Genomic DNA, 11,563 nt, shown 5'->3' on the forward strand with positions numbered 1-11,563 from the left:
ATAGTTTTGTGATTAAAGTAGTGAAGCCTTGCTTTCAGAATGCTTTTGTGTGTGGTTAAATGTTCAGGCGATTTTGTTTGCTCTTTAAATGGCAGAGGTGTAGGGATAAGGGAGAGGCTGGTCCAAAGGTCAGGGCAATAGCCCAGGACAGACTGAAACTGTCTTTTTCCTTCTGCTGCCAGATTTTACATGTATTGTTGGGCAAATCACCTTCGTTCTCTAGCTGTAAATTTGGTTTAATAGTACTATTCAAGTTGGTAGGAGTGTTGGGAGGATGATAGAGGTAACTCAAGCGATTGTCAAAATGTAGAGGTTTATAAGTTTCTGAAATGGGAAATTATTGTGTGCTGCATCTCCTGTATGTACTTGCCTGACATCTTGCTTCCCTCATACTTCTTAGGTTGTGCTCTTTAACTTTTACTGTATGGACTCTTGCTCAGTAGCATGGGAGAAGAGGAAGGACTGCGTCAAACACAGTTACTGGTATGTAATATTTTTCTTCTTAAATAAAACTGTAGACTAGTATTTCCTTCAGTCTCAGGAACAGCATTATGTAGAACTGGTTTTATGATGTAAGATACTAACTGGGAATAAGTGTTATAGAACAAATTCCAGTGAATGCTGTTTAAAGGTTTACCTTTAAGAATCCATAAACAGTTTTTTCTCTGCTTCTACACACCCAAGTGCATGTGATGTATTGAGGTTCTTAATGAAGCATTTCAAGTTTTCTGCTGTGTTCTTTTTTTCCTGTTGGTGTGCATTAGAAGATGTTTAAATTCCAAATAGTAGATGCATGAAAAACAGATCATCATTCAGTTGGAGTTGTAATTATTCCTCACAAGAATGTAAGTTGAAATAAAAGAAGCTTCAAAGTCTGCACAGTGTTTAATGTTTGATGACATAATCATACATGGTTGATGAGCAGTCCTGAAAGAGGTCTGTAGAGGTCAAGTTTCACATACGGGTATGTGTGTATTTTTTGAAATTACTGACCATAAAACTTTGTAGGAAAAATGAAATGGGATATCTTCTGATAGGCAGTTTGCAGGAATATCTGAAAATCTGGAAAAGGCACTATTAAGCAAAATCTTGCACTGTATTTAATGGGAATAATACAGATATGTTGGGTTACAGGATAAAATTTTAAAGAAACTTTCAAAGCATTTAATATATTGGTAATCCCTGGATAGCTTTTAAGAAGTCGATGAAGAATAAGACCAAGTTCATATATTCTATATCGTAGTTTCTATGTGTTATAATTTCTAGTGAGTTTTGTACCTTCAGTGGAAAGAACGCTTCAAGAGTCAGCAAATGCACAAAAAAAAATGGGTATTTCATGGTATACGCAGCAATGTAAGAAGTGTTGTACAGAGTCAGACAAAAAATGTTTATCTAGCTACTGTGCTATCCCCAGGTTTTTGGAGTAGATAAGAATGTAATGTATTTTGAAAGGAACAATGTTGTTGCACTTTGGTGGATTTTTAGTGACTCTGAAAAAGCGGAGAGGGAGCTCTCTGGAAATATGTGGAACGTACCATAGCAACCAGAAAAGCAAAGCAGAGTTTAGGGTTTACCAAGGGAAATAGAGAATGATACAGAAAGACACTGCAATAGTACTTTGCTTTTAACAGCTTTCAGTTGAAAAAGTTTTTTTTTGTTTGGGTGACTATATTAAAAAAACATCCCCAAGTATTGGGTAAACAGGAATTCTAAGGACAAAAGTCTTAAAAGGGACATAACAAAGGTGCATAAATATAATGATCAGGTACTTTGATTTGCAGCCTAATTATTATAAGACTAAAAGAAGTGGCAACTACTGCAGCTAAAACAGAAAAAATAGTTACTCCATGTTTCAAGAGAGCTGCAGTGTTTATGTGGGACACTATTGTCAAAATTAGTGCAATTCAGAAGAGGATCTGGAAGCTGGTGCTCAGAAGTCATACCTTGGAAAATTCAACAAATGATTTGTAGATGTGAGTAATGAGAAGCCTGGGTGCACCCCACCAGTTTTTAGCTGGTGAACGTAAACTAGGAATACAGGAATTTTGCTTTCTCATAGCCAACTGGGAAAGAAGGGCAGAAGCTTATACAGAGGATGACTGTGTCTATCCTTATTGCGCTTGCACAATTCATACTGGGATTACACAGTTCATTTACTCACCCGAGTAAGGGAACTGGAATGACTGCTTTAGGCACCTTGGTTGAATGTCTCAGGTTATATGGAACAGACCTAGTTCTTACTCTCTCTAGCCAAAATAAGCTAACATTTCCAAGTATGCTGCGCATGGTGGTTTTTTAGTGTTACACTGTTAGGTGTGTTGATGTTCTGGAGGGGTCAAGTCTTTTAAAGACGGTGTGCCAGGTTGTATTTTTATTTCCAAAATTAGAGGTTAAGCATGCCAGTAGAAACTTGTGAGAAGCGAGGAGAAACTGCCCCTCCAGTAGGTGAAATACAGCCGTTGAGATGTTTGCTTCTGTGCGAAGCAGCGGCTCCTGACTTCCATCAAGTGTGGAACTTAATGGGAGCCAGGAGCTGGGAGCCCCTGCCTCTCTCCGATGCCATGGCTTTGTGGACCTGCTCGCCCCTGGCTCCCGAGTGCCGTCTTTGGGACCCAGTCCATATGTTCCTGACCCCTGTTGTACCACACTGGCCATTCTATAAACCGGTATGACAATTCTGATGTTTCTATCTTAAAAGAATTTGCTGTTTTAAGATTGAAGTTTTCCATTTTGTTATTTTCCTCTTTTACTTCTTGCCTCCCTCTTGAGCTGTTTACATTACACAAGAATTTTTTATTTACATTCTTTTTAACAGGACACAATGTTTGTGCGAGGATTAAAGAGAAAATGTTTTGACGGGGAAGAAGATATTGAAGGAACTCTGGCTGGTATTAAGGCTATTCCTTCATACAATCTTCAGCGGCAGTCACTTTTAGATATGTCCTTGGTTAAACTTCAGCTGTGTCACATGCTGGTTGAACCTAACCTTTGTCGTTCGGTACTTATAGCCAACACGGTACGGCAGATCCAAGAGGAAATGACTCAAGATGGGACTTGGCAGATGATAAATACACAAAGTACAGGGCAGGCATCCCTGGATCGTCTTGTTTCAACAGATATCCTCTGTCGCTCATCTAGGGAACAAGCTGAGGGAAAGCATGTTCCAGGCTATAGTACTTTTAACAAAGACTTTGAGGGTGACCAGGCTCAAGATAGTTCAGAAACTATGTCAACAGCCTCTTCAGTGCAAGCTCCAAGAAACCTGCAGAGCAACGTGTGGGAAATGGAGAATCCACAGGAAAATAAAGGAAACTTTCAGAAATCATTAGATCAAATATTTGAGACACTGGAGAATAAAAATCCTAATTCTGTTGAAGATCTGTTTTCAGAAGTTGACAATTCTTACTATGATCTTGATACTATGTTAACAGGCATGATGAGCAACACAAAAATGGGACACTGTGATGGGCTAGAAACATTTTCTTCTCCAACGACTACAGCTTCTAACTCTAATTGTAAATCTGATCTTAATGAGCTTGATCATATTGTGGAAATCCTTGTTGAATCCTGAAACTCCTTGTTTAGGAGATAAAGATCTGTTAATGGGAAGAAAAGACTCAAGAAAGCTATTTCCACAGTCCTATCAAATCTGCACGTGTATTTTACAAATATCTATATATTATATAGATATATATATATATTAAAAAGCACTTCATATTGCAAAATAGTGTTAACTCTTAAAGTTAACCTGCAACTTGTAGTGTAATAATCCAATTCATCATCCATTGAACTGTAAGTCCGCACGGTAAATATTTTTAAGCTTGAGGTCCAAGGCTCTTGAAATTGGGTTCCTTTTACCAATTTGTTTTAGCCTTTGGTGGAGGATATGCTCAGTGAGTGGGATTCTCTCTTCTTTTTCTTATACTTCTCCCAGTAAAAGTGGTAGTAAACATAGAGAGAAGTTGGATAACTGGTTTCCTATTTTCCTCCAGTTTCTACTTTGTTATACCATGAAACTCCTACCACATCTGCTGCTTCTGTTCTAAGTCTCTACATGGCTCTTAAAGAGCAGTATGCAATAGTTCTTGTTATCCTAGCTAGCTTATTCTGGTTTTTGCTACAATTTTTACTTCAGAACTAGTTTTACAGTGTTTATTGGTGTTTAGATTTTTCCAGGTATTTTCCTAAAATATATTTTTACTACAGATGTTATGTCAGCTGCTAACTTAGTAACTTTTGATCATATCTGCAGTTGATGTATTTTTTGAAAGATTTTCAAAAAGGGATGTTTTTTTTTACTGTGAGCTACCCAATGTAGTTCAGTAAAGTGTATGTAAATGTAAATATACGATTTTATACTTTACATTAAAATGTAAGAGCTGTTTTCATGATTCTGTTTTATAGAGTAGTACTTTACTAAATTGAGAATTGTACAATTATGCTTTTCATACCCCATATAGTTGAGTACCATTAGACGAGCTTTGATCCAGCTAGATACAATTACATTTAATTCATTTCAGACCATACTTTGTGTTAACTACAAACCTGTTACGTAGGTTTTTATTTATGTGTATTTATATGTAAATGTCATCAAGTGAATTGTTTATCACTGAAGTCTACCATCAAACATTTGTTTATATGGGATGACTGTCTTGCACTAATTACTACAAAAAAGTGTTATTAGAGGCCTTTAAATCTCAACTGGTATGTCATGATGTCTTGTCATAATTAATATGCTCCACTCTTACCAAGGGTTTCCTCTTGGCTTTTTTTTAATAACAAAAGATGATACAACACGGGGTGGTGTTCTTTTCTTCAAGTACTCACATTCTTCTTAGAGTGTGTATAATTAAGCCTATTCCTGTGAGACTTTTTCAGGGGAAAGGGGATGGATCAAGTGTAATATTTTGTTATAAAATGACAGAGGTTTATCTTCACAAGCTGGGACTGGGGCAGAGCTCCAAACTAGCAGGGAGGTAGAGAGGAGGGAAAGATGGATTCATTTCTGGAACACGTCAGCATTGGTTGTGCCAGGGAAGGACATCCACCAGTAACTCAGTTGTTTTCTGTAGACCTGAACCAGCAACTCACAGTACGTGAAGAGAGCACCTTTCTGCGTCTGACAGGCTCTGCCTTCCAACAAGTGACCTTCACCTACTACACACTACACTTCTCAGACTCTCAAACCTTTAAAAAGGGGAGGGTAGGGGCAGGGGGCTGTTAAGGACATTCCAGTGTCAATTCCACCCAAGGAGACTGCTGTGCTTATGGGTTCAGCAAGTGCTTTAGGAGAGTCTGGTTTGGGGTAAAATAATAGCACCTTGCTAAATTTTTCATACTTGATATTTGAATGCATATTACCTCAGTTGCATAAAACCATGCAGTTCCGTGAGTCTTCAGTGAATTTGAAAACATATCTTGTATTAAACTTTGCATGAGATAATCTATCGTTGCTATAGTAGTTAAGCATTGCTTCCTCAATTAAAGCTTGATTAATAACTTCCTATTAAAGGAAGTTCAAGTTCTATCCATATGATGTAGCTGAACCAAAGAAACCAACACTACGTGTCTTAATAGAGAGATCACTCATAACTGAAAGGTGTATCCTGCTTCAGGAAGATACAAATATTGATTATTGATATGAACTGTCATATCTCACAGTGATATAAGTCTGTTCTATTGGGCAGTGTTTGTTGTAGTATCAGAGATTGCTTGAAAATTTTAAGTTTTTCTTGATGCTCTTCTGTGTGTGAACTGGACAGCAGATGCCTTGGGGTAAAGCAGAAAGACAGGCATATTTCAAGTTTCATAAAAGAAAGAGTACCTTTGAGTTAAATAAATATCTTCTGTTCCTCTGGGAAAGTTCTCCAAAAATTGTGGTTGAAAACCCACAAGTTTGAGCAACTGTGTGTGCTTCCTTCTGCCACCATCACCTTCCATTTTCATTAAATGAGCTATTATTGAGTGTTAAGGTATTTAAAAAGGTGCTCTCCCCCACCTCCTTAGTGTGCATCAGTCTCCGTGTTAAAGTCGGAATTAATATAATTTGTTCATATCTCTTGAATTGTCAATGTCAAATGCGCGTGTGTATCTGTAACGATAGAGCTCACTGTACGAAGCATCTCGCTGGGTGCATCCCTTTGCTGAGGAAGCTGTGCCCAGTCGGAGCTATTTGTAGAGACTACTTGGCTAAATGGGAAAGCTGTAAGTATGCGTTTATGTAGTTAAGCATTTAAACTGAAATGTATATGCTGTTTTATGTTCTTAAAATGCCACATCTTTGGTGCTTTTACTTGCTTGATATCTTGGCTCAAGTCTTCCGTGAGTCTAAGAATTTGAGTTGCTGAAACTTGCACAGTCACTGCACAGAACTGATATGTGCCTACAACTGGTCTGGCTTTGCAAGGACCGGTCCGTGTAAAACCAGCTTGTCTCCCTACTGTGTTATTGGGGTGTCTCAGTCTAATTCAGCTTCTCATGCTGAATAGCTTCACTTCTCATGTTTAAAAAAACAAAACACCAAAACCCAACCAAACTGTATTTTCCAACTCATTTCCTCGCTACTCCAAAGAGGTCTTTTAAATATGCATCACTCAAAGGTTAATACAATGTATTTTCCCTCTGTGTATTCCTCTAAAATACTAAGAGACATCAGAAGTGACAGGGTGTCTGTAAGATAGTGAATTTTAAATTATTTTGCAACTGTTACTGCAAATGGCAAAGGATGATACTTGCTGGTGGTGACTTTCTTAATTTCTGCATGTAAATGGGAAATAAGCTCTGTTAAATTAGCAAAGGCTTCTGTCATATTTTGCTACCACTTCTAGCAGCCTTTTTTGTTTTATGTACTTCTAGAGTCTTGAAGTCTGCCTGGTAGTCAGTGTCGTATCTGAAACAAGGCTCTTGGTCTGAACGATGTCACTCGACCATAGATTTGCACGAAAAAAATCTCCTTCCAAGCAAACGAGTAACATCAAATCTTCTTCCCTCACAGGTAACCTTGAATATCTGACCCCTTCTGCCTCTGTACCTTTGTTTTATTTCTCCTTCTCCTTTGCCAGAAAATCCAGAACACGAGGCATCTGGATCTTGGGCATTCCGCAAAGGCAAGAAGTGTGAGGATCCAGGCTGCATCAACAATGGCTCATGCAGAAATTAAGAAAGTCACCACCAGCAAGTATCATGAAAGCCTGTCTGCTTATCGCTTCCCTGTTGGGTGTTTGATGGGGTTTTTTAATCCCTTCTCTCTTCCACGTCTCTGTGAGTTTATCCAGTGGAAGATGGTGCCTGTCTCTAGGAACATAGCCATATTTTCCTAAAGGGCAAATTTGGTAAACCAAGAGGGAATCATTTATTTGGATGAAAAGCACCTCAGAGGTGCAGCAGTGAGGGGCTTCAGCCTTGAGCTTGTTAGGGATTTGCATGCAAGTATTCAGCCTCACCAGGAATTACCTGTTTTCAAAGCTGTCCTTAGACTGCTTTTGAAGTCTCGGGTATGTCTGGAGTGCTTTAGTAGGCATTTTAAGAAGCATTACTGTAAATCGAGTGATAGCATGTTTTTATATTTTAATTATCAGACCATTATGGATGTCTTGTGCCTCAGAATATTGATCTGAGTGTATGACTGCTTTACAGTTCTGCAATTTATTCCGTATTCCTGTATAACTAAACAAACTGTCGAAAGCTAGGATGACATCTAGGATAAGACAAATGAAAATGCTTTCAGAAGTGACTTCTGTTCAAAGTGAAAGTGCTTATGTCTCAGGCCTAGGATGTAGAGTCCCTTATGCAAAAAAGCCATGACAGATTTTGATTGCCCATCAACTCCTAAATGAGTGTGATTTCACACTGTGTGACTGATACTAAAAGTACAAAACCACCAAGTTCCAAAGAAATGAAATATACATCTTAGGAAAATACGTATTTTTTGTCAATTTGGTTCGTTCATCTATAAGCTTTCACAAGGATTGTCTAAATTCCTTTTGGTGTCTCTTGCAAAGTTGACAGTAAAGATAAATTTTCCTATTTTTTTCAAGAAAGTTCCATGAAGGTATGAAATCCCAATGAATAATTCAGATTGTCAGGGAAGAGATTTACTTCAGATGTCTGTAGTGACTTGGCTTTTTTTTTTTTTTAAGCCAGTGAAAAATACTAAAATTTCATAACTTTGTATGGTAGCTTTAAAAAAAAATTACTACTTTTCTTCAACAGGATTCCCCCAAAATGCATGTTTTGTGACCTGAATTACTATAGTAAATGTTGATGCACGACCAACAAGTCAACAGGAAAATACAAAGCTAGGGGCAACTTTCCATTGCAGGGAAAACATTCAGTAATTTCAACTTTTTAGGTAAGAATAATTGAAGATGCAGGTGATTACATGACTTCTTGCAGAAACAGAATTAAAAGAAATTGTATCCACATGTCTGCTGTACTTGGAACCCCCCTAGGAGCATGTGGGAAGTGGCAAGTATGTACTGCAATAGTGAAATGCTACAACAAAGGAACAGTGTATCGTGGTTTTGGTGTGCCAATTACAGACGAGTTTTGGGCATCGAGAAAATGTAATGCAACTTCAAGTATGGATTGCACAAGCTTCCAGAACAGGACTTCTAAAGGGAAGAGAAGGTGTGTTGCTAAAAAAAAACAACCAAAAAAAACCCCCCAAAATCCCAAAAGAACAAAAACCAAAAGAGTTTAATACCCAGAGGAGAAAAACAATGCTTGTAACAAATTCACTCTTCTGTGTTTGAGATCATTACTGAGAGAAATCTAGATATTTAAAGTACTGAGTGTTGGGATTTTTTCGTCCAGTGAGCGGACTGAAGTTTAAGATAAAACTGTTGAATAGTTCTTTGTTTTAACTGAAGCCTGGTAACATGGTTTGCTTTTGTGTCACTGCTTTGATTGAAAGGTACAGGGAGAAAATGTTTTTATCTTGTAAATTATGATTCTTTTACTGTCTTGAGTGACAGGGGTTTTTTTTGTTTTGCTTTTTTTTTAAAACTTGAGTAAGTGTAGAAGCAGTAGTTCACAGAGGCTTTAGCACCAAAAAAGAGGTGGTAAGACTAGCCAGGCTTTAGTGCAGTAGTCACTATCCATTTTCACTTTCCTATGGAAGTATGACATGCGTGATTGTCCTGTTATTCAGCTTCAGAATAGCTAATTCTACCAAATCTGGCAGTCCTCACAGTCACTACATTTTTAGAATTTAATTTTTTTTAAGCGAGGTGAAAGAGAGAAGAAAACTGCATTCTGTACTGATACCTAGCAATCCAGACAAGGGAGAGACATAACTTTCAGGCATGGGACAAGCTTCAATTAGAGCTTAGACCTTAGACACAGAGGCAATTAATCACAGGCATAAATCTGTAGTAAGGCAATCTTCATTAGTTCCTGTGTTCCTGGAAGTGTGTTTTTGAATAGATGCCTAGTATGAAGGTACGTAGAAGTAGCAGACCTCCAGAAATCCTTTCAGATGAGTTATATAGAGACCCTGATTGGGGTTGGGTTTTTTTCTGGTTCATGTGAAGTTTACTGCAAAAGTAAAAATGCTGCCGACGAGAGTGGTATTCTAGCCTGCTGCAGTGAGTATAGTCATACCCAAAGGCCATGTTTAAATCATAAAAAATCATATTGTTAAGTCATATATTTGCCTCGAGGTTTGTTTAAGGGGAAATGAGAGAGCATTAAAGACTCCTAGAATGTGACCTCATTTGAGAAAGGGCCTTTTAAAGAAAGATTTTTTTGAGAAAGACCTTATAGGCAAGATCAGACCTCTGAATTCTTAAGCCTGTGAGACAACCATGGCTCTTCTAACTTAAGATGTGAGTTGAACGGGACATCATCACTAAGCTGAACTAGGTTCCAGTTCTCTTACTAGAATCTCACTGTTGACACAAGCAAAAAAGTGACAAAAACCTTTGCAAACTATCAGTGTCTTTTGTGTAATTTCTATTAACTTCTCCAGATGTTAGGCCATAAATCCAAGGCTCTGATGTGTGTATTTAAACAGCTCCACGTTAATTTTTTTTCCACAGATCTCATCAGACCATGCATGAAACAGAACTGACCTTCCTAGAAACACCTGCAGTAGAAGGCATGTGCACTCTTTTCTATTAAACAAAACAAAAATTGGTTACAAATAACTTAAGAAGGAGTGGGGAAAGCAGAGTGACTGGTGTTTGAGAGTACTGATGAACAGGAGAATGGCGAGGTGGCTCCGGTACCGTACCAGTGCTACAGGCTTTCCCAGAGAAATAGTGTTTAGTCAATAGCGGTCAAGTCTAGAAAACCTAATTTTTGCTCAAGTTATTAAAAGACCTTGGTGATGCTGCTGGTTAAATTGCCCCTTTGACGTAATCATTTTAGATCTGTCCCTTCTACACCAGCCACCCTTGTACATCTCCTGCATCGATTCCTCGGAGATAATCCCCAGCATATGGCAGGGGTCGGTCCTGGTGCGAGACTCCTCCGTGTCCCTGGTTGACTTGAGCAGTCAGGAGAATCCTGAACATCTTAGAGTTACTTTTCCACTGAAGCCACAGTGTGTGGTGGGAAGGGAAGAGGTGGTGGTGGTGGCAGATATTTGGTCTGCTCCTCCCCTTTAACGCTGCCACTTGTCCCTTGCTTACCCTTGGTGTAGCAGATGGACCGTGGGGGTAGGGGTGTCACCCCTCAGCCATGCAGGGAGGCATCCTCCTCTCTGACACAGCTTGTCAAACAGGATTCATTAACGCTTCTCGTGGCAGCGCAGGCTCCCCTTCTGTGCTCCGTGACCCCCAGCGGCGAGGTCAGAGCGCAGCTGCGGCCCAGGAGTCGGTTGGTAGCACACCGTGGGCAAGGTGGCCTGCAGAGACGGTCCCCTGGCCCCCGGCAGTGGACTCCATGGGGGTCAGCTACGGCTTTCTGTGCCCCTCTGCCCTTTGCTTGGGGCCACGCGCCCTACACGCTCCTTCACGAGGAGACACAAGGGTTATCTGTTGGGTCTGAGGGGTTTCACAAAAACCCCATCGCTTTTCTTCAGCTGAATAATCATTTAGGGGGACCCGATCTTTCATCAAAGTTGTACTTTATCTCCACGAGGCAACTGCAAGTGTGTCTCTCGTATTTATTAGGCCCACATGTAGTCTGTGTCTTGAATCTGGTCTGTGCTCGCATTCAGTGCAGGAAGAACCTGTCTATGTGAATGTGTTTGGGGTTTTTTGTAGTTTTACTGTCCTGTGGATTAATCTAAACCCATCTCCAAGAGCTCAGCAGCGCTTTGGGGATTCATCAGGAGGATCCAACAAAGCCTCAGAATCAACCTTTACAAACACTTGAATGTCAAGTTTTGCAATCTGGTTTGCACAAACACTTGTGCCAACATAACTTTGTTACGCAAATACCCATGGAAAGCAAATACAAGAGGTCTGAGCATGGCCAAAACCACCTCTTCTTAAAAAAAAATAGAAAAAAGAGAAAGAAAAAATCAAGTAAGTGTTTATAGAAGAATTGTGCAATGTTTGATGTAGCTTTATCTCTGGTTGAGAGACGTGTGCTCCGTGTTTCCCAACTACCCTGG

At 39.3% G+C, this 11,563-nt stretch overlaps 1 protein-coding gene across 2 annotated transcripts; it reads left to right on the forward strand.

Moving 5' to 3' along the window:
• Positions 1–400: 400 nt before the first annotated feature.
• On the forward strand, positions 401–4,794 carry CDCA4 (cell division cycle associated 4). 2 transcript variants are annotated; one of them, XM_009870245.1, is made up of 2 exons: positions 401–483; positions 2,816–4,794. In XM_009870245.1, exons 1-2 carry the CDS (start codon positions 445–447, stop codon positions 3,569–3,571), a joined length of 795 nt encoding a protein of 264 aa, XP_009868547.1. In that variant the 5' UTR covers positions 401–444; the 3' UTR covers positions 3,572–4,794. The 2 variants fall into 2 exon arrangements, with proteins under 2 accessions (XP_009868547.1, XP_009868546.1); XM_009870244.1 differs by lacking the exon at positions 401–483 and adding an exon at positions 2,622–2,666.
• The last annotated feature ends 6,769 nt before the right edge of the window (positions 4,795–11,563 follow it).

Source organism: Apaloderma vittatum, unplaced genomic scaffold, assembly GCF_000703405.1.
Source record: "Apaloderma vittatum isolate BGI_N311 unplaced genomic scaffold, ASM70340v1 Scaffold44195, whole genome shotgun sequence".
Taxonomy (NCBI): Eukaryota; Metazoa; Chordata; class Aves; order Trogoniformes; family Trogonidae; genus Apaloderma; species Apaloderma vittatum.

What these genes read in the sequence shown, in the direction of transcription:
- CDCA4 (XM_009870244.1), top strand. Translation starts at nt 2,622, where the DNA reads ATGTTCCTGACCCCTGTTGTACCACACTGGCCATTCTATAAACCG. An exon ending in ACTGGCCATTCTATAAACCG is followed by an intron (nt 2,667 to 2,815) that starts GTATGACAATTC and finishes TCTTTTTAACAG; the next exon opens with GACACAATGTTTGTGCGAGG.